This window comes from Schistocerca piceifrons, chromosome 6 (assembly GCF_021461385.2).
Source record: "Schistocerca piceifrons isolate TAMUIC-IGC-003096 chromosome 6, iqSchPice1.1, whole genome shotgun sequence".
Classification (NCBI taxonomy): domain Eukaryota; kingdom Metazoa; phylum Arthropoda; class Insecta; order Orthoptera; family Acrididae; genus Schistocerca; species Schistocerca piceifrons.
The window spans coordinates 306,779,588-306,804,213 of record NC_060143.1 but is presented as its reverse complement, the minus strand read 5'-3'; the positions used below and the strand labels follow the sequence as shown (position 1 = coordinate 306,804,213).

The following is a 24,626-nucleotide window of genomic DNA, read 5'->3' as shown; positions in this document are numbered from 1 at the left end:
TTGTGTCAGAGGTACAGTTTCTCAATTTTTTTATTATTGTTGTTGTTGTAAACATCAGCAGTAAATTGCATATAATGCCAGACACACATTCTGTTACTACGAGTAAGACTGCTGCTGTTTTGATGGACCAGGTACAAGTGTTGTCAGAGTACAATTCCCAGCAACAGCAGGAAAAGGAGGATTTAATGCAGGCATGATGAAGTTTTACAAGGTGTAGTTCAGCAGTTACAATCAGGGTCTGAGAAAGCCAAGACAGTAGTGTGCGTATGCTCCCCGTCTTCTTTCAGTCCTTTGGCAGCTACATTAATAAAACATTTTTATTGCATGTCAGCAGAGGACATAACTGCATTCATTGACAATGTTAGAGCTATTTCTGCAATGAGTGGTTGGACAGACAAGATTAGTCTCCATATGGCTAAGTTATCATTGACAGGTTAAGCAAACACATGTGTATTGTACCACAAAGTTCTTGGTAAGGCAGCGACATTCCAGCAGTTAGCTCATGAGGCATGACAGCATGATCAGAAACAGAACAGCACAAGGTTTCTCCGGAGGAAGTTGAGTACCTTAGTTCAGAAATACAAGGTGTTGGTAGAAATCTTTTTGGATAGGATCTGGAGGATGTGGAAGCAGACAGTCTTACTGTGCAAAGCCAAAAATAGGGCTTTGGACATTTTTCTATGTGTTATTCTGCAGACATGTCACATAGAGTAATAATGGAACATCCTGAGTATTTACGTGTGACCTAGGGTGACTAGAGAAAGTGAACATTGCAGTTAGAACACACTTGGACCACAGTGTTTGTTTTGTGGAAGTTAAATGTTATAGATGTGGAAGTAAAGGTCACGTATGGAAGCAGTGTCAGCAACCTAAACCCCGGGGACAAGATTGAGGGAAGCATAGAAATGGAAAGCAATGCCAACACAAGCAGCTCTTAAACACAAATTGGATGCTCCAACTGTCAGAAAGCATTCTGCACAAATAGATGCACAGATGGAATACTGCTTGTCAGATATTGTAAAAGGCAAGAAACATAAATTTTGGTGATGCACACACATCAATAGTCAGTCTGGACCTCACCGGCAGGGGGGTGCTGGGGCACTCACATTATAAATCGCATGGATTGGGTGATAACATTATAGAGTAACTGGTTATGACAATGGTCAGTTTCAGTATTGGAATTAGGAGCTTCCAGGATTGCATGGAACTGTTATCATACATAGGTGAAGGGTATTCAGCAATTTAGAGATATAGTGTCTTGATAAACCTCATGCTAAAATCAGTGTTTCACAGTGTACAGTAGAACTAAATAGGACTAGATGGTTTTCATTGAGCTGCAAGCAAGGCAGTGTCGCAAGGCATGCGACTTGTGAAGGTGTTGCCGACTAAACTGCAAACAGCACACACACTAAAGATTGGTTCTCATGATAAAATACCAGTAGATAAGGGGAATCTGGTGTGGATTTCTGTTCATGCCTGTTTACCATGGGAAGCCACTGAAGGAAAATGCAGAATTTGATAGAATGCAATGCTTCATGGATAGAAGTGTAGTGCACATAAGTAGTATTAATGGTGAATTTATGGTTCCTGTAAGCCTGGATAACTTCAGATGGGTACATTTAGTCTGTTGAAAAGCCTAGTGATTGCCCATATTAGAGGTATTAGATGAGGAAGTTACTGTGATAGGCCAGGTGATAACCCAAGTTCAAATAAACCATTGATGCAGCAGCTTTATGAAAAAAGATGCATCACTTGCAAGGTAGCGATCAGCGAACAATGGAAGGTTCGTTGAAACTGTTTGTGGATTTATTTAACATCAAGAGTCCTTTAACAGCAACACTTGTTACGCAGCATTGTATATTTACAGGTAACAGTGCACTGTTGTGTAGGAAGTTGTACCACATACTGAAACCCCCTGCGGGTCCTGGGGTTAGAATAGGCCCGAGGTATTTTTACCTGTCGTACGAGGCGGCTGAAAGGAGTTTCACACATTTTGGCCTTTATGTGATGGTCCCCTGTAGGGATTGACATCCATTCTTCAAAATTATCCTGAAGAGTGAGCCAATTGGGGAAGGGCACCTTACAAGGTGCATCATGTCCATCGTGCATTGAGATCTTTAGCCCACTTTCTCATCGTCGCATTGCAGTCCTGCCCATTCTCCATCTCTTGGGTGAGGACACCTTCCTGGGTGTGTTTTCCACCATGTACTATGCAGTGTTGATTTCTGCGTCAACAATGACCATGGACTTCTTTGCATCTGATATCCAGCACCATAGCCAGTCCGTTGTGGTGGGGCTGCCATGTACCCTGTTGGTTGTAGCCCCCTGACCACACAAGGATTGCTCTGCTGATGCCTGCGCCGTTAACTCCCTACATATGCCAAGGGGTAGATGCCATATCCTGGGGCATTGGGACTCCCGGCAATGGCCATCCTACCGGGTGGCCTTTGCTGCGGCTGGGTGGCACCCATGGGGAGAGCCCATGGTCGGAGTAGGTGGCATCAGGGCGGATGACATATGATGAAGCGTAGTCAATCATCTCTTGCTGGTGGTGAAACGCCAGCAGTCTCTAAGTGATCATGAGCTCTATCCAACGTGCAGAAGTATGAGCCCAAATGGTTCCCCTCCCTGGCCACACCATGGGAGGAACATCAGGCTAAGGATGGCAGTGGATCTTATTCGCCCCGGTACCTTGTATGTTCGAGAGCTGATGGGAAATCTTTCATGATTATGAAGCCTCAGTTTTTTGTTGAGCATTTAAAGAACAAGTTCAGGGAGATGGAGGGCTTGTCCAAAATGAGATCTGGGTCAGTCTTGATCAAAACAGCATCCTCTGCCCAGTCACTGGAGTTACTTACTTGTGACAAGCTGGGGGATGTTTCTGTAATCATCATGCCCCATAAGAGCTTAAATATGGTCCAGGGTATCATATTTCACACAGACCTTCTTTTGCAGTCCGACAATGAGGTGCACGCCAATTTAGAGTGGCGAGGTGTACATTTCGTCCAGCATGTCCACTGGAGTCCGAAGGATAAGCAGGTTGCCACCGGTGCCTTCATCTTGGCCTTTGAGGGTGATACATTGCTCGAGAAGGTCAAAATGCTGGTCTACTGGTGTGATGTAAAGCCCTATATCCCTCCCCCGATGCAGTGCTGGAAGTTTGGCCATATGTCTTCCCGCTGTACTTCCAGCGTCACATGCCAAGATTGCAGATGCTCATCACATCCCAATACTCCATGTGCCCCACCTCCCATCTGTGTTAACTGCGGAGGGCACCATTTGCCTTGCTTGCCTGACTGCAGGATTCTCCAGAAAGAAAGGAAAATCATGGTGAACGAGACTGGACAGACTGACCTACACTGAGGCTAAGAGAAAATTTGAATGCCTGCATCCTGTGCGTATGACATCGTCTTATGCCTCCGCTACAACAGTTCTGGCACCATCAGCTCCACCAACCCAGGTCACCTCTCAAAGCTGGAAGACTACACCTGCCCCTTTGATGGTGGGGGGCATTTCCCTCCCTGTTGCTCCTGCACCACCTACTTTGGGAGCAACACCCCCCCCCCCCCCCCCAATCATCGGGGACGTGCATCCCCACTTCTAAGCTGGAGAAGCGTAAGTCTTCTTCAGCTTCTCTCGCTAGGAAGGGGTCCCTTGGGTCACTCCCTTACCAGGTTTCTTCTAGTGGGAAAGACGACACCCGCCAGTGGCTGAAGAGCCGAAAAGCAGCTGGTCATAGAGCTTCATGCTCATCCTCAGTCCCAGAGACTACGTCATGAAGGCCTCCTGGGCAGGAAAATCCAAGGAGCAGTGAGAGAAATCCGAACAGAAAACCCCTAAGACCAAGGAAATTGCAGTGGCACCCACACCACTGCTACCGACAAACTCTGTGTCTGAGGATGGGGTGGAGATTTTGGCGTCCGCTGAGGACCTAGATCTTGCCAGACCCTCAGACACAATGGATACAGACTGCTCAGGCAATAAATCAGTGGCAGCAGGTGACTCTGAGGTGTAAACTTCCTCATTGAATGTTCCATGCCTTCCCAGTCTCAGGATGTCATCCTCCAGTGGAATTGCGCCAGTTTTTTCCACCACTTGGCTGAGCTACAGCAACTGTTAAACTTTACACGTGCTATCTGCATTGCCCCCCAGGAAACCTGGTTCCCAGCAATGTGGACCCCAGCCTTCCACGGCTATAAGGGGTATCACAGGACCGTAGCGGCCATAATTGAGTGTCAGGTGGAGTTTGCATTTATGTCCTAAACTCAGTCTGTAGTGAACATGTGCCCCTTCAAACCCCTCTTGAAGCTGTGGCTGTCAGAATAAGGATGACACAGGAAATAACTGTCTACAATGTATATCTTCCTCCAGATGGTGCAGTACCCCCAAATGTATTAGCTGCACTGATTAATCAACTCCCTATACCTTTCCTACTTTTGGGAGATTTTAATGCCCATAACCCCTTGTGGAGTGGTACCGTGCATACTGGCCAAGGCAGAGGTGTCGAAACTTTACTGTCACAATTCGACCTCTGCCTCTTAAATACTGGGGCTGCCACACATTTCAATGTGGCTCATTGTAGTTACTTGGCCATTGATTTGTCAATTTACGGCCCAGGACTTCTTCAATCTATCCACTGGAGAGCACATGACAACCTGTGTGGTAGTGACCACTTCCCCATCTTCCTGTCACTGTCCCAGCATCAGGTGCATGGGCAACTGCCCAGATGGGCTTTAAACAAGGCAGACTGGGGAACTTTCACCTCTGCTATCACCACTGAATCTCCCCCACATGGTAACATCGATGTGATGGTTGAGCAGGTGGCAAGCACAATTGTTTCTGTGGCAGAAAACGCCATCCCTTGCTCTTTAGGGTGCCAGAGGCATAAGGCAGTCGCTTGGTGGTCGCTGGAAGTCACTGAAGCAATTAAGGAGCGTCGGTGAGCTCTACAGCAGCATAAGCGGCACCCTTCCATGGAGCATCTCATAGCCTTTAAACGGCTCTGTGTCCATGTTTGCTGCTTTATCAAAAAACGGAATGAGGAGTGTTGGGAGAGATACGTCTCCACCATTGGGTGTCATACGTCAGCTTCTCAAGTCTGGGCAAAGATCAAACATCTTTTTGGGTACCAGGCCCCAACAGCTGTCCCTGGTGTTACCATAAATGGTGAGTTATGTACCAACGCAAACAAATTTGCCGAGCACTTTGCCGAGCACTTTGCTTGAGCCTCTGCATTGGAGAATTAACTCCCAGCCTTTCGCACTCAAACGGCAGCTGGAAAGCAATGTCCTCTCATTCACTACACGCTGCAGTGAATCCTGTAACGCCCCATTTACAGAGTGGGAGGTCCTCAGTGCCCTTGCATTTTGCCCCAACACAGCTCCTGGGCCTGATCGCATCCACAACCAGATGATTAAACATCTCTCATCTGACTACAAGTGACATCTTCTCATCTCTTTCTACCAGATCTGGTGCGATGGCGTCTTTCCATCGCAATGGCGGGAGAGCACCATCATTCCGGTGCTCAAACCCGGTGAAAGCCTGCTTGAAGTGGATAGCCATCGGCCCATCAGCCTCACCAACGTTCTTTGTAAGCTGCTGGAGTGTATGGTATGCCAGCAGTTATGTTGTGTCCTGGTGTCATGTGGCTTGCTGGCTCCATGTCAGGGCGGCTTTCGCCAGGGTCACTCTACCACTGGTAATCTTGTGTCCATCGAGTCTGCCATCCGAACAGCCTTTTCCAGATAGCAACACCTGATTGCCGTCTTTTTTGACTTGAGTAAAGCATAAAACATGACTTGGCGACATCAGATTCTTGTCACATTGTATGAATGGGGTCTCTGGGGACCACTCTCGATTTTTATCCACAACTTTCTTTCACTCCATACTTTCCGTGGCCAAGTTGGTGACTCCCATAGTTCCATCCATATCCAGGAGAATGGAGTCCCGTATGGCTCTGTATTGAGTGTCTCTCTATTTTTAGTGGCCATTAACGGTCTAGCAGCAGCTATCAGGCCCTCCGTCTCACATTCTTTGTGTGCAGATGATTTCTGCATTTCATACTGCTGCTCCAGTACTGTTGTTGCTGAGCGGTGCCTCCAGGGAGCCATCCACAAGGTGCCCTCCATCTCACATTCTTTGTATGCAGATGATTTCTGCATTTCATACTGCTGCTCCAGTACTGTTGTTGCTGAGCGGTGCCTCCAGGGAGCCATCCACAAGGTGCGGTCATGGGCTCTAGCCCACGGCTTCCAGTTTTCAGCCCCAAAGTCGTGTGTCATGCACTTCTGTCGGCATCGTAATGTTCATCTGGAACCCGCACTTTACCTTAATGACGATCCACTCACTGTAGTGGAGACATATCAATTCTTATGACTGGTTTTCAACGCTTGTTTGACGTGGCTTCCTCTTCTTCGTTAGCTTAAGTGGAAGTTCTGGCAGCACCTCAGTGCCCTCCATTGCCTGAGAAACTCTAGTTGGGGTGCAGATTGCTCTACACTGCTGCAGCTCTACAGAGGCCTTGTCCAATCCCTAATTGACTATGGGTGTGTGGTTTATGGTTTGGCAGCGCCTTCAGTATTGCATGTACTCGACCCTGTGCACCACTGTGGGGTTTGATTAGCAACTGAAGCTTTTAGGATGAGTCGAGTGACCAGCTACTGATGGAGGCTGGTGTCCGTCCACTGCAGATCAGACGTGCACAACTGCTCGCCAGTTATGCAGCACACATTCATAGTTCCCCTGAGCATCCGAATTACCGTCTCCTTTTCCCACCTGCGGCAGTCCTTCTCCCGCATCAGCTGTCCAGATCGGGGCTAACGATTGCGGTTCGCATGCGGTCCATTCTCTCCGAACTGGAGTCCTTCCCTTTACCACCTCTACTTGCGGTCCATTCACGTATTCCTCCATGGTGTACGCCTCGGCTGCTGCTTCGTCTGGACCGTTTGCATGGCCCTAAGGACTCCTTTAACCCCGCCGCCCTCTGCTGTCACTTCCTCTCGATTCTTGATGTGTCCCGAGGCTCTGAAATGGTTTACGCCGACGGCTCAATGGCTGATGGTCACGTAGGCTTTGTATATGTTCGTGGAGGACATATTGAGCACCACACCTTGCTAGTTGGCTGCAGTGCTTTCACTGCAGAACTGGCGACCATATCTCATGCTCTTGAGTACATCCGCTCATGCCCTGGCGAGTCATTTCTCCTGTGTACTGACTCATTGAGCAGCCTACAAGCTATTGACCAGTGCTACCCTCGCCATTCAGGAGTCCATCTATGCCCTGGAACAGTCCCACCGTTCCGTGGTGTTTGTGTTGGCCCCAGGACACGTCGGAATCCCCGGCACTGATCTTGCCGACTGTCTGGCCAAACAGGCGACATGGAAACCAGTTCTGGAGATAGGCATCTCCGAAGCTGACCTGGGAACCCTGTGGTGTACCCAGGGTTTTCGTATTTTGGGAGATGGAGTGGCATAACAGGATGCAGAACAAACTGTGTGTCATTAAGGAGACTGTGAATGTGTGGAGGTCTTCCATGTAGGGCTCTCGCAGGGAATCAGTTGTCCTCTGCCAGCTCCACATTGGTCATACGTGGCTAACGCATGGTTACCTACTCCGGCGCGAGGACCCACCTCAGTGTCTCTGTGGCTCCCAAATGACAGTCGTCCACCTCTTGCTGGACTGCCTACTTTTAGCCGCTCTGCGATAGACTGAGGACCCACCTCAGTGTCGCTGTGGCTCCCAAATGACAGTCGTCCACCTCTTGCTGGACTGCCTACTTTTAGCCGCTCTGCGATAGACTTTTAACTTTCCCAGCACTCTGCCTTCGGTGTTGGGTGACAATGTCTCCACAGCAGCTTCAGTTTTATGTTTTATCTGTGAGAGTGGGTTTTATACTTCTATGTAGGTTTTAGTGCATGTCCTTCTGTGTCCTCCACCCAAGTGCTTTTAGGGTGGAGGTTTTAATGTGTTGCAGAGTGGCTGGCTTTCCCATTTTATTCTTGTGGTTGGCCAGCCACTGTAATCTGCTTTCATGTTTTACTCTCTTCTGTTTCTAGCATCTCTGTTGTTTTCTTGTCCTCTTTTGTTTCTTTTGGTGTTTGTTGCCTTCCCTTCATTCTCGTGCCTTTTCCTTTCTTTCCGTTTTGTGTTATATGTTTCGTCCATTTTATTCTCACACTTGTGGCATTGTTTTATTAGGAACAAGGGACTGATGACCTCATAGTTTCGTCCCTTCTCCCGTCTTTAAGCCAACCAACCAACCAACCAACCACCTAGTGAGGCATCTTCAATCCATAATGGAGGAGTTCATTGCTCAGCAGTGAGTGGAAGATATTATAGAGTACAGTCATAGCTCACATGATGCAAATGTTGCCATCATGCCAAAAAATTAAACAGCTTTTAATAGGAAGTATAGAGTCTGTTGTGATTACCACTACTCAAATGCAAAGACTGTGACTGATGCATATTCTATCTCCACTTGTCAGCTCTTGCAATCTACAGGGTTGAAGATGAAGAGTAAGACTGGAAGACCAAGTACAAAGTGTTTGGATTAAAAAGGGTGTAAGGCAGGGTTGTAGTCTTTCACCCCTACTGTTCGATCTATACACCGAAGAAGCAGTGACACAAATAAATAAAAAGTTTACAAGTGCGGTTTGAAATTCAAGGTGAAAAGATATCATTGATAAGATTTGCTGATGATGTTGCTATCCTCAGTGAAAGTGAAGAATTATGGAATATGCTGAATGGGATGAACATGCTAACATCAAAATTAATGATCATGAAGTAGATGAAGTTAAGGAATTCTGCTATGTAGGCAGCAAAAAAACTCATGATTGGCAGAGTAAGGAGGACATAAAAATCAGATTAGCCATGGCAAAAAGGGCATCCTGGCCAAGAGAAATCCACTAGTATCAAACATAGCCCTAAATTTTAGGCAGAAATTTCTGAGAATGTAGATTTGGAGCACAGCACTCTATGGTAATGAAACAAGGATATTGGGAAAACTGGAACAGAAGAAAATCAAAGCATTTCAGATGTGGTGCTACAAAAGAATGTTGAAAATTAGATGGACTAATAAGTTAAGGCCTGAGGAGGTTCTTCACAGAGTTGGTGAGGAAAGGAAAATATGGAAACACAGACAAGAAGAAGGGACAGGATGATAAGAGGTGAATTTTAAAATTTTCCCGGCGAATTGACTGTTCAAACAAATTTTGGGCTTGCAGCCGGTCGTCGTTCAATACTTAGCAACTGGGCACCTGCCAGTCATCTTCAGGTGAGCCTTCGCGACGGCAGGTGCCCAGTTGAAATATCGTCCGAAGTATTGAACGACGACTGGCTGCAAGCCCGAAATTTGTTTGAATAGGATGATAGGACATCTGTTAAACCATCAGGGAATAACTTCCATGATACTAGAGGGAGCTGTAGAGGATAAAAACTGTTGTTGTTGTTGTTGTTGTTATTGTGGTCTTCAGTCCTGAGACTGGTTTGATGCAGCTCTCCATGCTACTCTATCCTGTGCAAGCTTCTTCATCTCCCAGTACCTACCGCAGCCTACATCCTTGTGAATCTGCTTAGTGTATTCATCTCTTGGTCTTCCTCTATGATTTTTACCCTCCACACTGCCCTCCAGTACTAAATTGGTGATCCCTTGATGCCTCAGAACATGTCCTACCAACCGATCCCTTCTTCTAGTCAAGTTATGCCACAAACTCGTCTTCTCCCCAATTCTAATCAATACCTCCTCATTAGTTATGTGATCTACCCATCTAATCTTCAGCATTCTTCTGTAGCACTGTATTTCGAAAGCTTCTATTCTCTTCTTGTCTAAACTATTTATCGTCCATGTTTCACTTCCATACATGCCTACACTCCATACAAATACTTTCAGAAACGACTTCCTGACCCTTAAATCTATACTCGATGTTAACTAATTTCTCTTCTTCAGAAACGCTTTCCTTGCCATTGCCAGTCTACATTTTATATCCTCTCTCCTTCAACCGTCATCAGTTATTTTGCTCCCCAAATAGCAAATCTCCTTTACTACTTTAAGTGTCTCATTTCCTAATCTAATTCCCTCAGCATCACCTGACTTAATTCGACTACATTCCATTACCCTCATTTTGCTTTTGTTGATGTTAATCTTATATCCTCCTTTCAAGACACTGTCCATTCCGTTCAACTGATCTTCCAAGTCCCTTGCTGTCTCTGACAGAATTACGATGTCATCAGCGAACCTCAAAGTTTTTATTTCTTCTCCATGGATTTTAATACCTACTCCGAACTTTTCTTTTGTTTCCTTTCTTGCTTGCTCAATACACAGATTGAATAGCATCAGGGAGAGGCTACAACCCTGTCTCTCTCCCTTCCCAACCACTGCTTCCCTTTCACGTCCCCCGACTCTTATAACTGCCATCTGCTTTCTGTACAAATTGTAAATAGCCTTTCACTCCCTGTATTTTACCCCTGCCACCTCCAGAATTTGAAAGAGGGTATTCCAGTCAACATTGACAAAAGCTTTCTCTAAGTCTACAAATGCTAGAAACGTAGGTTTGCTTTTCCTTAATCTTTCTTCTAAGATAAATGATAAGGTCAGTATTGCCTCAGGTGTTCAAACATTTCTATGGAATCCAAACTGATCTTCTGCGAGGTTGGCTACTACCACTTTTTCCATTCGTCTGTAAAGAATTCGCGTGAGTATTTTGCAGCTGTGACTTATTAAACTGATAGTTCGGTAATTTTCACATCTGTCAACACCTGCTTTCTTTGGGATTGGAATTATTATATTCTTCTTGAAGTCTGAGGGTATTTCGCCTGTCTCATACATCTTGCTCACCAGATGGTAGAGTTTTGTCAGGACTGGCTCTCCCAAGGCCGTCAGTAGTTCTAATGGAATGTTGTCTATTCCCGGGGCCTTGTTTCGACTCAGGTCTTTCAGTGTTCTGTCAAACTCTTCACGCAGTATCATATCTCCCATTTCATCTACATCCTTTTCCATTTCCATAATATTGTCCTCAAGAACATCGCCCCTGTATAGACCCTCTATATACTCCTTCCACCTTTCTGCTTTCCCTTCTTTGCTTATAACTGGGTTTCCATCTGAGCTCTTGATACTCATGCAAGTGGTTCTCTTTTCTCCAAAGGTCTCTTTAATTTTTCTGTAGGCAGTATCTATCTTAGCCCTCGTGAGATAAGCCTCTACATCTTTACATTTGTCCTCTAGCCATCCCTGCTTAGCCATTTTGCACTTCCTGTCGATCTCATTTTTAAGACATTTGTATTCCTTTTTGCCTGCTTCATTTACTGCATTTTTGTATTTTCTCCTCTCATCAATTAAATTCAATATTTCTTCTGTTACCCATGGATTCCTACTAGCCCTCTTCTTTTTACCTTATTGATCCTCTGCTGCCTTCACTATTTCATCCCTCAAAGCTACCCATTCTTCTTCTACTGTATTTCTTTCCCCCATTCCTGTCGATTGTTCTCTTACGCTCTCCCTGAAACTCTGTACAACCTCTGGTTTAGTCAGTTTATCCAGGTCCCATCTCCTTAAATTCCCACCTTTTTGCAGTTTCTTCAATTTTAATCTACAGTTCATAACCAATAGATTGTGGTCAGAGTCCACATCTGTCCCTGGAAATGTCTTACAATTTAAAACGTGGTTCCTAAATCTCTGTCTTACCATTATATAATCTATCTGATACCTTCTAGTATCTCAGGGTTCTTCCATGTATACAACCTTTTTTCATGATTCTTGAACCAAGTGTTAGCTATGATTAAGTTGTGCTCTGTGCGAAATTCTACCAGGTGGCTTCCTCTTTCATTTCTTAGCCTCAATCCATATTCGCCTACTACGTTTCTTTCTCTTCCTTTTCCCACTGTCTAGTCCCAGTCACCCATGACTATTAAATTTTCATCTCCCTTCACTACCTGAATAATTTCTTTTATCTCATCATACATTTCATCAATTTCTTCATCATCTGCGGAGCTAGTTGGCATATAAACTTGTATTACTTTGGTAGGCGTGGGCTTCGTGTCTATCTTGGCCACAATAATGCATTCACTATACTAATTGTAGTAGCTTACCTGCACTCCTATTTTCCTATTCATTATTAAAGCTACTCCTGCATTACCCCTATTTGATTTTGTATTTATAACCCTGTATTCACTTGACCAAAAGTCTTTGTTCCTCCTGCCACCGAACTTCACTAATTCCCACTATATCTAACTTTAACCTATCCATTTCCCTATTTAAATTTTCTAACCTACCCGCCCGATTAAGGGATCTGAAATTCCACACTCCGATCCGTAGAACGCCAGTTTTCTTTCTCCTGATAACGACGTCCTCTTGAGTAGTCCCCGCCTGAAGATCTCAATCGGGGACTATTTTACCTCCGGAATATTTTACCGAAGAGGACACCATCATCATTTAATCATACAGTAAAGCTGCATGTCCTCGGGGAAAAATGACAGCTGTAGTTTCCCCTTGCTTTCAGCCGTTCGCAGTACCACAACAACAAGGCCGTTTTGGTTAGTGTTACAAGGCCAGATCAGTCAATCATCCAGACTGTTGCCCCTGCAACTACTGAAAAGGCTGCTGCCCCTCTTCAGGAACCACACATTTGTCTGGCCTCTCAACAGATACCCCTCCGTTGTGGTTGCACCTACGGTACGGCTATCTGTATCGTTGAGGCACGCAAGCCTCCCCACCAACGGCAAGGTCCATGGTTCATGGTGAAGGACAAAAACTGTAGAGGAAGATAATACATCCAGCAAATAATTGAGGTTGCAGACTGCAATTGAGATGCAAGTGAGATGAGGAGGTTGCCACTTTAGAGGAATTCGTGGTGTGTCACATCAAATCACTCAGAAGACTGATGGCTCAAAGATAGGACACCCGCTGGAATTAAATATGCATTGACAATCATAGATCATTTTTTGAGGTTCTTAGCCATGGTGGTGGTTCATGATCAGTAGGCTAGTACAGTAGTTTAGGCTTCAGTTAACAACTGGATACTTAAATCTGGGGTACCTGAGACCTTGGTTGTGGGGTAGGACACAAATTTTATCAGACTTGGTGAAACGGTTATGTCATATACTTCATGTCAGGAAATTATGAGCAAGACTGTTCCATCCACGGACTAATGGCAGTACAAAACGAGTTCGTAAGACAGTCTCTGAAATGTTGAGTTATTATGTTAACAGCAGTCATACAGATTGGGTCACATATTTGCAATACATAATTTGTGTGTATAACTCTAAAGTGCATACTGGTTCAGGTTTTTCACCTTTAAAGGTGGTGTATGGTAAAAAAAATGCCACCCTCGTTTGATATCATGATATCTAAGTTGGGACCAGACTGTAAACTGGTTAATAAATTTGCTAAAAGAATATGGGAGGTATGACAGAAAGTAAAGTGAGCCAGTACTAATGCTGGGGAATGACAGAAACAGTCCACACATCATGAAAAATTACTGCAGTATTGATTGGGTCAATGAGTATTGGTCTCAACCTCCCCCCCTTCCAAAAAAAATTTACTTAATATCAGGGCTCTTATCATATCATCTCCAGTAAATGTTAAAGTACAGTTTCCAACTAAAGGTCTATTGTCCATGTTAGTAGAGTTAAACCCTTTATAGGAATTGGAGTTGCACTGCCATAAATACTGATGATGGAGTCAGGACACATGAAAATGACTAGGAAAGTATGGAAGCATATATCAATAGACAAGTGGGAGGCACATAGTGTACCCTATGCATCAAGGACACATAACAAATAGTAGTAGTTAAGTTTAGTCGTGTTGTGTCCACAACTTGTTTATTCTTGAATGAGATTTTCACTCTGCAGCAGGGTGTGCGCTGATATGAAACTTCCTGGCAGATTAAAACTGTGTGCCGGACCGAGACTCGAACTTGGGACCTTTGCCTTTCGCGGGCAAGTGCTCTACCAACTGAGCTATCCAAGCACGACTCACACCCCGTCCTCACAGCTTTACTTCTGCCAGTACCTCGTCTCCTACCTTCCAAACTTTACAGAAGCTTTCCTGCGAACCTTGCAGAACTAGCATTCCTGAAAGAAAGGATATTGTGGAGACATGGCTTAGCCACAGCCTGGGGGATGTTTCCAGAATGAGATTTTCACTTTGCAGCGGAGTGTGCGCTGATATGAAACTTCCTGGCAGATTAAAACTGCGTGCCAGACCGAGACTGAAACTCGGGACCTTTGCCTTTCGCGGGCAAGTGCTCTACCGTCTGAGCTACCCAAGCACGACTCACGCCCCGTCCTCACAGCTTTACTTCCACCAGTACCTCGTCTCCTACCTTGTTTATTCTTGTGAAATGTATTCAAAGTTGTACTATGGGTCAGTATAGGTCTGTAATAGTCTCACATTATTTCTTAGTTGATGTAGTGTGCAAATGCAGTTTTGAAGGAGGCAAGGGATGATGGAAGTTCCTTTCTTTAGGTAGCGGATCACCAGGACAACTGGATGGGGTGTGATAGTCCTGATGTGCCTGCACAGCATCAGTGGAGGAGCAATGCTTGAAGTTTACAGTCAACTATTGGAGGCAGGTGTGTTTCTTTCTCTTCAATTGGATGTGTTGTTTTTGTCACCAGTGGAAACTGAGGTTGAGTACTAATGTGTGGTAGATAAGAAAAAAAAGTCCACTTATTGCAGGAAGAATTTTTTGAGCTGCGTAAGAAAGTGCAGGGTAACAAAATTCTCACCGAGGCACTAGCTGAATACCATGAACTGAGGCTGCCTTATGGCAGACTGAAAGCTCAACTGATGGAGATCACTGACACTGTACCATGGATGTTAGTTCATATGAAAAGAGGGTGGTTTGATGGAGGGCGGAAAATCTGAAAAACAGTACTTGGGACAGTGGATAATGAATATATCCAGGAGCTGAATAACATGGTTAGATAAGTGCAAATGCTGGCAGAATCTACCAAAACTATAGTAGGATGGCATATGATGCAATTTTTGAACTTAGAGCAAGGCATTCTGAACAATAAGAAGATGAAATGCGAGTTAGCAATGGTGTTAGACCAATACACCCAAGGTACAATGAAAACAGTGGACAGTGATCTACAAGAAATACAAGAACAACTGAACTTAGTGAAGAGCAAACTAGCACTAGCCAGACTGTTACAAGCATTGGTAGATTGGGTCAATGATGCAAGAATTGAACTGGGGTCACCACAGGTAGCAGTCTACCATGTGGTAGACAAATGGTTCAGTTCATTGTTGCTTCCACCACAACAATTCTTGACAGGGTTGCAACTAACAGAGAAAGAATTCCCTGCAGAGCTATAGCACACAGCAGAAGTGTCAGAGATAAACTTACCAACGTTTTACCACTTAGTAAGCATAGAAGTAAATACAGACAGAGAAAAGTTATACATATTAGTTCAAGTATCAGTGGTAGGGATGAAAGTGCAGTATAGATGTTACACGGTTCACCTTTATGCATTGGGATGGACAGTGATGGGGTGGCTTCAAATAAAGATGAGAGAAGTGTTAATATGTGTGAGCATGGAGAAACTCTCACTCTTACCTCACTGACTGACCTTTAAGAGTGTTGGAGGGCGAATACAGCCATTTCTCCAGCCAGAGAACTGCAGACTGACATACAGAAGTGAGATTTAACTGTTTCTTGGGAAAACAAAAGAAACAGAATCCTGTAAAGAAGTATTGGAACCACAGCCTAATTTTCAAAAGTTAGGAACATATTGGCTATACTGAATCTCTGCATAAAAAACTCAAAAACTGTAATTATGAACTGCTATAGGGAGGGAAAACCTCAGGACACCGTTTTAGTTATGTGATAGCTACATTTTGGTGAATGATATGATTTGTAAGATAGCCGAAACCAACTTCCACCTCACAACAACCCTCACAGGTACGATTGTGCTCCAGATCACTCCCTCTGCTCTGTATTGACCGGGGAAACTGTTTGAGGTATTGTCAACACAAAAACTAACTTACCTTAATAACACGCTGAATACTGACCTCATATATTCCTTAGACACAGTAATAGCATCACAGCAGGGGAAAATTTCCATGAGGCAAATGTTGCAACAAGTTCAGCAATTCGAGGAAACTGATGCTAAAATGTGATAATCATAAGTTTTGTAACCAATAGTTTTGCTGTGTTACAGATAGCAATTTGTGTGCTTTACTTCTGTCTCGGACATAAGAGTATCCATCCTCCAGACCTACCAAAACGTGAGGTACCCATCAAGTGGTTAACAAGCCAAGAAATGTAGAATAAGAGATTTGTAAGTTAGTAAAATTTGATAAAACTTGTAAGAAAATGAAATAAGAATAATAGAACTTTAGAATGATAATATTGAATTAGGAAACAATCCATGTAAGCCAGCTCCCAGAGCAACATAGTTTTCCACCATGTAAAATTATTTAAGTAGATCTAAGAAATAGTGTAGTGGTAAGCAGAGGCAAAATTCAAGAAGAATTCTTTGAAATAGGGGAGAAATGTTGGATAGCAGAATGATTTTATTGGACAGAATATTTTGTTAAAGTTCTAACAGACGAGCTCAGAATAGAGTAAGTTAGTGCCGGGGCTGGTGTGCCAATCATGTCAACATGGCTTACCACTGACCACAGACCTTGGAACAGAGCTCACTGAAGCACAAACACATCACCAACACTTTCATAGTCGAAAGTTGGTGACAATTGCACAATCCTGTTAACAGTTTGTCTCAATTTTTCCTGGTCTTCTGCATCTTAAAGTAGGTGCCCCCATGTTTGGTGTGTCTTCTCCTTTATCTGGTGTATCCATCATCTCGGTGGCCTTCCCTGCAAACTTTTTCCTTAAGCTTTGCCTTGGATGATCATCTTTTTCAGCTTATCCTCCACCCATCGAATTTTATACCCGAAGAACTGCAGAATTCACTGGAAACAAATTCTGGACAATCTCTTCCCACCCTGAGTTCTCAAAGCATTGATTTGTTGGTCTGTTTTTCCATCCATGATATTCTGAGCAACCTCCTATATGTCCACATCTCAAAAGCATCAGTTCTTTTGTGGTCTCCTTCAGTTATTGTCAGTGTTTCAGCACCTTAAAGGAAAACTGAAAACACCAGAGATTTCAGAGTTCTCAGTTTAGTATGTCTGGTTAGGGCTCGGTCTTTCCAAATCACTGTCAGATTCAATGCAGCTTCCCTACCCAGAACAATACTATGTCATATTTTCTGTGTAGAGTCACCCTCTTTCTGAACTGCTGAGCCCAGGTAGACAAAGTGATCCACATCTGCATATTCTGGTAGTACATTGGTAGTGATTCACATCTGTCAATTATCATGATCTTGGTCTTTTTATTATTAAGTGACAATCCACGTTTCTTGCTTTCTCTCTTACCTCTGTCTCTAGTTCCTTCATTTCTACTTTGATTCTGCGTACAGTGTGGTGTCATCAACAAATTCCTGATTCTTCAGCCCCCAATTTGGATCCCATCAGTCCAGCTATCCAGACTTTTCCTTGTAACATATTTTCCATAGATGTTAAATAGAACTGGTGATAGAATGCAGTCCTGTCTAACTCCTTTACAAGATTCAAAAGGACTTGAAATAGTTATATCTAGTCTGATTATTGCCTTACTATCAGAGTAGAGATTTTAGCAAAGTGTAATAAAATGTTCAGGAACACCCATTTCTGCCAGTATGCTCCACAGTTCTTCCCATCAAACACAGTTGAAAGCCTTGCTCTAGTCAAAGAAACAAAGAAGTAATTGGGTATTGAATTCCCAACATTTTTCAATTAGCAATCTGACTTTGAGAATCTGCACTAATGTTCCTTTATTATGCACAAACCCAGATTGCTGTGGTGGCATTTCTTTACCCAATTAGGTTCTTAGGTATTATTGGATGACATTTAAAAGAATCCTGCTGACGTATGAAATTAATTAAATGGTTCTGTAGTTCTCACAGTGCTGTGCATTTGCTTTCTTATGAAATGAAATGATTACTGACATGATCCAGTCCTCTATCCATGTTCCATTATTCAATATACTGTTACTTATTTCATGTATGATTTTCAAACCAAAATTTCGAGATGATTTGATAATTTGAGCAGTAATGAGATCAGGTCCAGATCTTTGTTATTTTTCAATTTAGATATAGCTTTACAAACTTCTTCTTTTAAGATACTGTGTTCTTTTTGTGCTGGAATGTTTAGACAACCAAGTTTTTAATTTTTATCCATGTGAAACTTGTTACAGTTCATTCTCCTCTGGTCAGCAGCTAGTTCTGTGTTGATTTTAGGTGTGCTGTCTTTGTCTTCTATAGCCCATGTTCTTGGTTTGAAGGATATTGTTAGTTTCTTTATTTCATAGAACATGCATCTTATCTCACTGCAATCCCAGAACTTCTCAGTTCTCTCACATGTTTCATTGATATATAACTATTTTTGTCTCTTTAGCAGCTTCTCTGCATTAATGCCGATAACCTGTGGTACTGTTGAGTTCTCTGTAATCATCTCATCTTTAGTACTTTTCTGTCCTCAGTGATTTGTATTGTTTCATTAGTAAGCCAGTTATTTTTAGTCTTCACTTTTTTGCTGTACTTGACTACTTCCTCAACTGTTTTAACTAATGTCTCCTTCAGCAGTTTCCATTTCTCACCAAGAGAGGTGGCACAGTTGTTAACTCACAGGACTTGTATTCAGGATGATGATAGTTCAAATCTGTGTCTTGCCATCTGGAATAGCTTTTCGTGATTTCCCTAAATTGCTCCAGGCAAATGGTTCCTTTGAAAGGGGGTGGTCGTTTTCCTTCCCCATCTTTGACAGAATCTGAGCTTGTGCTCTATCTCTAATGTTCTTGATGTCAATGGGATGTTAAACCCAATTTTCATTCCTCCTTCCTTCCATTTTTCTGCAGATGTCATATCATCTGACTGATCAATGAAAACTGTTTCTTGGAGTTGACTCCTAAAAATTTCAATTTCTGCCATTTGCTCTAACCTTCTTGCTTTTTGAGGTGTCCCTTTACATTTCAACAGTTTCATTCTCAATTCGAGATATAGAAGCTGATGGTCAGAACCACAGTCAGCACCAGGAATAGTCTTTATGTTTATAACTGTCGATCTCAATCTTAAGCCAATTTGTAAATAGTTTATCTAATTACAGTATGTACCACCTAGTGAGGTCCAGGTGCAAAGTCTTTATGGAAGAGGTTTTAAGTGGATGTTGGTTATAACAAACTTTTTTTCTTGATGGAACTGATTAAGTCGATCTCCATGTTCATTTCTTTTGTCTAAACTAGGACGAGCCAAGTACTTCATTTGATAGTTCCACTTCCCTGCCTTGGCATTAACATCTCTTTGCACTGTGGTAACTTCCTTTTTGGGTATTGGCTCTTGGCTGTTAAACTCTTCATCATTAGCTGATGACTGGGGGACTGTTTATATCTCTGGCATGTTTAACAGCAGGCAAATCTATGATGGGTTTTCATGGGAACAAAAAACTAGGGTAGCTTTTCATTGCCATCTCCTGTCAGTTGCAAATATAAAGAGAAACATAAAGGACTAAGTAGAGCTGGTTAGAATCAGTGGTGGTAAGCTTGTAGTTCATCCTGGTCAAGGAGATAGGACAAACCAAGAGATCGTGTAGTCAGGTTCATTAAATCCCAGAAATAGGACTAGCAACTATGCGCTTTTTAACGAGGTGTGATGAGGTAACACCATGTAGCTTCACCAACCATGTGCCACTGTAAAGTCAAATGTAAAGAAAAAGAACTGAGCTCAGTGACCCAGAATTGGGAAATTACCACAGCAAGGCAAGGGGTGCTGACAGGTCCGATGAATGGGGCCAAATGTGCTCACACAGCGAGAACTGCTACATCATAGAGGGATGCATACAACAGCTGTGGCCAATGCGATGCATACCACAATGGTAGATGGCCACTACTACCTACTGGGTCATTGTGGGTGAAAAAACTGTTGAGCAGCCAGTCCTCCTTCACTGCTCGGTCATTGTGGATGATCTGCAAACTGTCATCCTCGCACCGATCATGCATTGTCATCACCCCGTAGCATGAGCATCTACTGCAGTCTTGGTTGATCCATGATGGATGACCAGGGCCTAGTCTTCAAGACAACAGGAATTGTGGTGCATGGCAGGCTGTCTTTGAGAACACTGAGTTGGTAGCCATACTGGGTCATTGCAAAATGTCTGGCTGGCAGTATCTTCCTCATACAGCAGCTGTTACTAGCATAGCACACAGCTGTAGCACTGACCTGTGGCGGCAACATCAGATTTCTTTGTGGCACATATACCTGAAGACATCTTCACGTCTACTGGACCACTCATCCTCAATCTTCACTTGACCTCCTAATCACAATTCAGCCCCAGTCCCTGTTCACTACGGTACACTACACATGCTGTATAAAATTCCCTGGTGTCCACCTGAATAACAGTGTAATGATTCCCACTATACACATTTATTGGTACAGTAGTGTAGACTGTATGGGAGTTCCATGTTTCTTTGTTTTTGATTAAATAGTTATGCCTTGTTTTGTCTCATTGACACTCAATGTCATGCAAACTGCATATTTTTGTGTAATTAATTTGTATGTGGAAATAAATCTTTTCATTATTTAACCACATATAATTGGTGCCGCTCAATGTGATTATGCATAACAGAACTTCTGTGCTACATCAAAACTATGACTGTTACTCTCACACCAGCCACATCAGTTTTTCATTCAGCACAAAGATGAATTTCTCACCAGTGCTTACCAAACCAGCCTCAAGTATGGAGTTATCAGCATGGCTACAATCAAACTATTGCCTTTTTGGCAACACAGCCCCTTGCCTTGGTTTGCACAATTACAGAGTCAATTCATCTTAGTACAGATGAAACAGAATATAGTTACATGATAGCTGCATTAGTGGAAAATCTTGCTGCAGAAGTCGAAGAAATTCTCACTATCCCTCTGAAACCAAATGATGTGCTGCCATAAAGAATGCATTGATTATACGACTGTCCCAGTTTGAAGCTGGCTAAGCTTTTATGAACAGAGGAATTAGGCAACAGAACTTCATTACAACTGCTTCATTGCCTATGTATTCTTGCAGGAAATACTGTCAGTGAAACAATGGCCTTGCCACAGTGATAACACCGGTTCCTGTCAGATCACCAAAGTTAAGCGCTGTTGGGCTGGGCTAGAACTTGGATGAGTGAGCATCCAGTCTTCTGAGCACTGTTGGCAAGCGGGGTGCACTCGGCCCTTGGGAGGCAAACTGAGGAGCTGCTTGATTGAGACATAGCGACTCTGGTCTGGTAAACGACATACAGCTGGGAGAGCAGTGTGCTGACTACATGCCCCTCCATATCCACGTGCAGTGATGCCTGTGGGCTGAGGACGATACAGTGGCCGGTTAGTACTGTTGGGCCTGCATGGCCTGTTCTGGCAGAGTTTAGTTTTTTTTAATACTATCAGTGACAATATATTACACAATATATGGGTATCCTGACTACTGACAGAGTGCACAGAAAATTTTAGTAGTACGTCCTGCAGTTTTGAATGCATTAGCACTAACTATTGATTGGATAGCAAAAATGCATCAGGCAACAAGCAACGTGACGATGGTTACTGCACAAGATAACACAACCTCAGTGACTTTGTTTGTCACTACAATCTGTGGTAGGTGAGATTACAAGACAAGTGACCACACTACAAAAGCACACAAAATACAATACACATGCCAATGATCAAGAGTTCGAAATCATTTGCCAATGACAACACACGACTTATATTGCTGCCACAAAAATTGTATTAAAACACACGGAAGTATATATCACCTCGTAAAGGTAAAAAGTGAATCATGATGCTGATATGGTAGGAGCTACAACCACATCCATTGACAACACATGGTGTTTGTTTATTATGGACAGCAATGCAAAAATGCAGTATCTAATAGATCCTGGAGCAGAAATATTGGTATATCCTGCGACCACTGCAATGCTTGCCTGTTTGCTACAAATTATACAGAGGTTGTGGCATACAGACACGTCAGTTTACTCTTCAACCTTGGACTGCATCATGCCTTTGAGTGGCGGTTTACTGTGCCTGATGTATCACACCCTGTACGACCCCACACTAGCAGCAGACATCCTGCTGTTCTGCAATCTGGTACCAGACCTACGTCAGGAGTGATTAAGTGATGCAACAACAAACATGACTGCGCAAGATAAGGTGAACTGCACTGCTTCTATGAAAATTAGAGTGATTGCTGTGGACATGAAATACATAACTACTAAAAAATTTCCCGGATATCATGAGGCAATCAATAATTTTAGCATCTGTCAAACACTCGATCGTTGATCATATATTCACTACACAAGGACTATCAATTTATGCAAGCCTTCAATGGTTAGCACTGGATTAATTACAGATTATCACAAAAGTGTTTTGTAGCATGTTAGCTCAAGGTATTTGGTGCTCTTCAAGTAGCACCTGGGCAGCCCCTCTTCATATGGTACCCAAAAAGAAGAATGGTTGGTAACCCTGCAGTGATTTCTGGCAATTAAATGTGAAAACTATTCTGTACAGATGTCCCCTGCAACGTATAGAAGGATACAAGGCAAAATGATTTTTTCAGCAATAGATTTGGTTAGAGCATACTATCAAGTTCTGGTTGCTCCTGAAGACATTAGCAAGACAGCTGTCACCAAGCTGTTTGGTGTATTCGAGTCCACATGATTGCCATTCAGACTCTGTAATGCAGTGCAGACGTTTCAGTGATTACTGGGTGAGATAACATATGATCTAGAATTTTGTTATGTATGTATAGACTATATGCTCATTATGTCTGCATATGAAGAGGAATATATGCAGAATTTGACAGAGCTGTTTGATGGTTTGTGTGTACAAGGACTAATAGTGAACCATCAAATTGTATTTTTGGTGTCAAGGATGTCCAGTTCTTGTCTACACAGTGGATGCACGTGGCATCTGCTCACCACAGGCCATACCTGTGTACCCACTGCTAGTTACAATTTGGTAGTTGCAGCATTATCTTGGTATAATAAATTTCTACCAACAGTTTGTGTCACATCATGCATCAGTAGTAGCAACACTAAATGAACTTTTGAAGGGTGCGCATATGCCAAACCATAGGCTGTAATGATCACATGAGGCAAACTCTACTTTCAGTGTTATCAAAGCAGCAGTACCGAATGCAGCTCTACTAGCACACCCTGTAGCAAATACACTGGTAACATCAATGGTCGATGTTTCTGCTAATACAGCTGGAGCAATGCTGCAGCAGAGGATAAACCAGTGTCGGTAACTGCTTGCTTTCATTAGCCAAAAGCTATCACCCTCACAACAGAAATGGGCAGTGTACAGTTGTGAGCTGTATACAGCAAAAAATTTCAAGCATTCTTTGGAAGGCCGCCATTTCTGTATCTTTACAGACTGCAGTCCATTAACTTATGCCTTAAAAGTGAAGCGAAGTTATGCATTGCCAAGACAACTGTGGCATATTGACTACATTGGCTAGTTTACAACCAACATCATATATGTGCAACGCAAATTTAATGTACCTGCTGCTGACAGTCTCTCTTGGACTAGGGTAATGGGCATAATCAAGCATACATCACCACACCTTGAGGTCATAGCTGCAGCTATTGATTTTGATGGCATGCCATGGGCACAAGAAGACCATGAGGAGCTGCATACATTGCTTGTGCAGTGACCGCATTCCCAACTATGAAGAATGCCAATTCTTGGCACGAATGCAGAGTTATACTGTGATGTAAGAAAGCTAAAGTCTCAGCCATTTGTCCCGCAGCAATTTCAAGCCCAAGCAATCACTTCAAAACACAATCTATCACATCCCAGAGTCTGAAGAACCAAAAAGGTTAAACAATGTTCCATCTGGCTCAACATGAATGTTGACTGTAACTTGTATGTCTGAAAAATGTCCAGCAATGTATGGCCTTTCAAAAGAACAAAATCACATGACATGTCAAGGCACTGCTAAGAAGATTTATACCATCTAACCAGCAATTTGGCCATCTCCACTTGGATGTTGAAGGCCTTGTTTCAATTATTATTGTGGACAGATACTTGAGATGGCCAGAAGCATTACCTATGGCAGATATCATTGTGGATACTGGTGAAAATGTTATTCAGGGGACGAGTTGCACATTTTAGCATACTGTTGAAAATAATGAAAGATCAAGGACATCAATTTGGGGTGTACCACTCTAAGGCCCTTGTCACATTGTTAGGTGTCAGGTGAATAGGGACCACTGCTTATCATCCCACAGTGAATGGTGAGGTGGAAAACTTGCAGCAGAAGTTGAAGTCAGCCCTTCGATGTCACACAACAGACAAGCGGACAGAAACACTACTGACTGTTTTACTGGGATTGAGGACATTCTTCAAGCCTGACCTTCAAGCCATTGTGGCAAAGTTGGTATCTGGCCAATTGTTACGTCTGCCTGGAGAATTCATCCATGATATGAGAGATGAAACTGTCACAGCATAGGACTTTGCTACCTGTGATCCCACGTACACTATGTAATCAAAAGTATCCAGACACCTCACTGAAAATGACTTACGAGTTCGTGGTGCCCTCCATTGGTAATGCTGGAATT

General features: G+C 43.2%; 1 protein-coding gene across 2 annotated transcripts in view; it reads left to right on the top strand.

Moving 5' to 3' along the window:
* The window catches only part of LOC124802746 (mitogen-activated protein kinase 15-like), a 202,165-nt gene that overhangs the window by 22,604 nt on the left and 154,935 nt on the right, over positions 1-24,626 (top strand). The window contains exon 3 of one of the 2 annotated variants that reach the window (XM_047263730.1): positions 14,459-14,565. The exons of the other annotated variant lie outside the window; for it this stretch is intronic. Coding sequence (XP_047119686.1) covers positions 14,502-14,565 — 64 coding nt within the window. The 5' untranslated portion in view covers positions 14,459-14,501. The remainder of the gene's footprint in view (positions 1-14,458; positions 14,566-24,626) is intronic. 2 annotated transcript variants of the gene reach the window in all.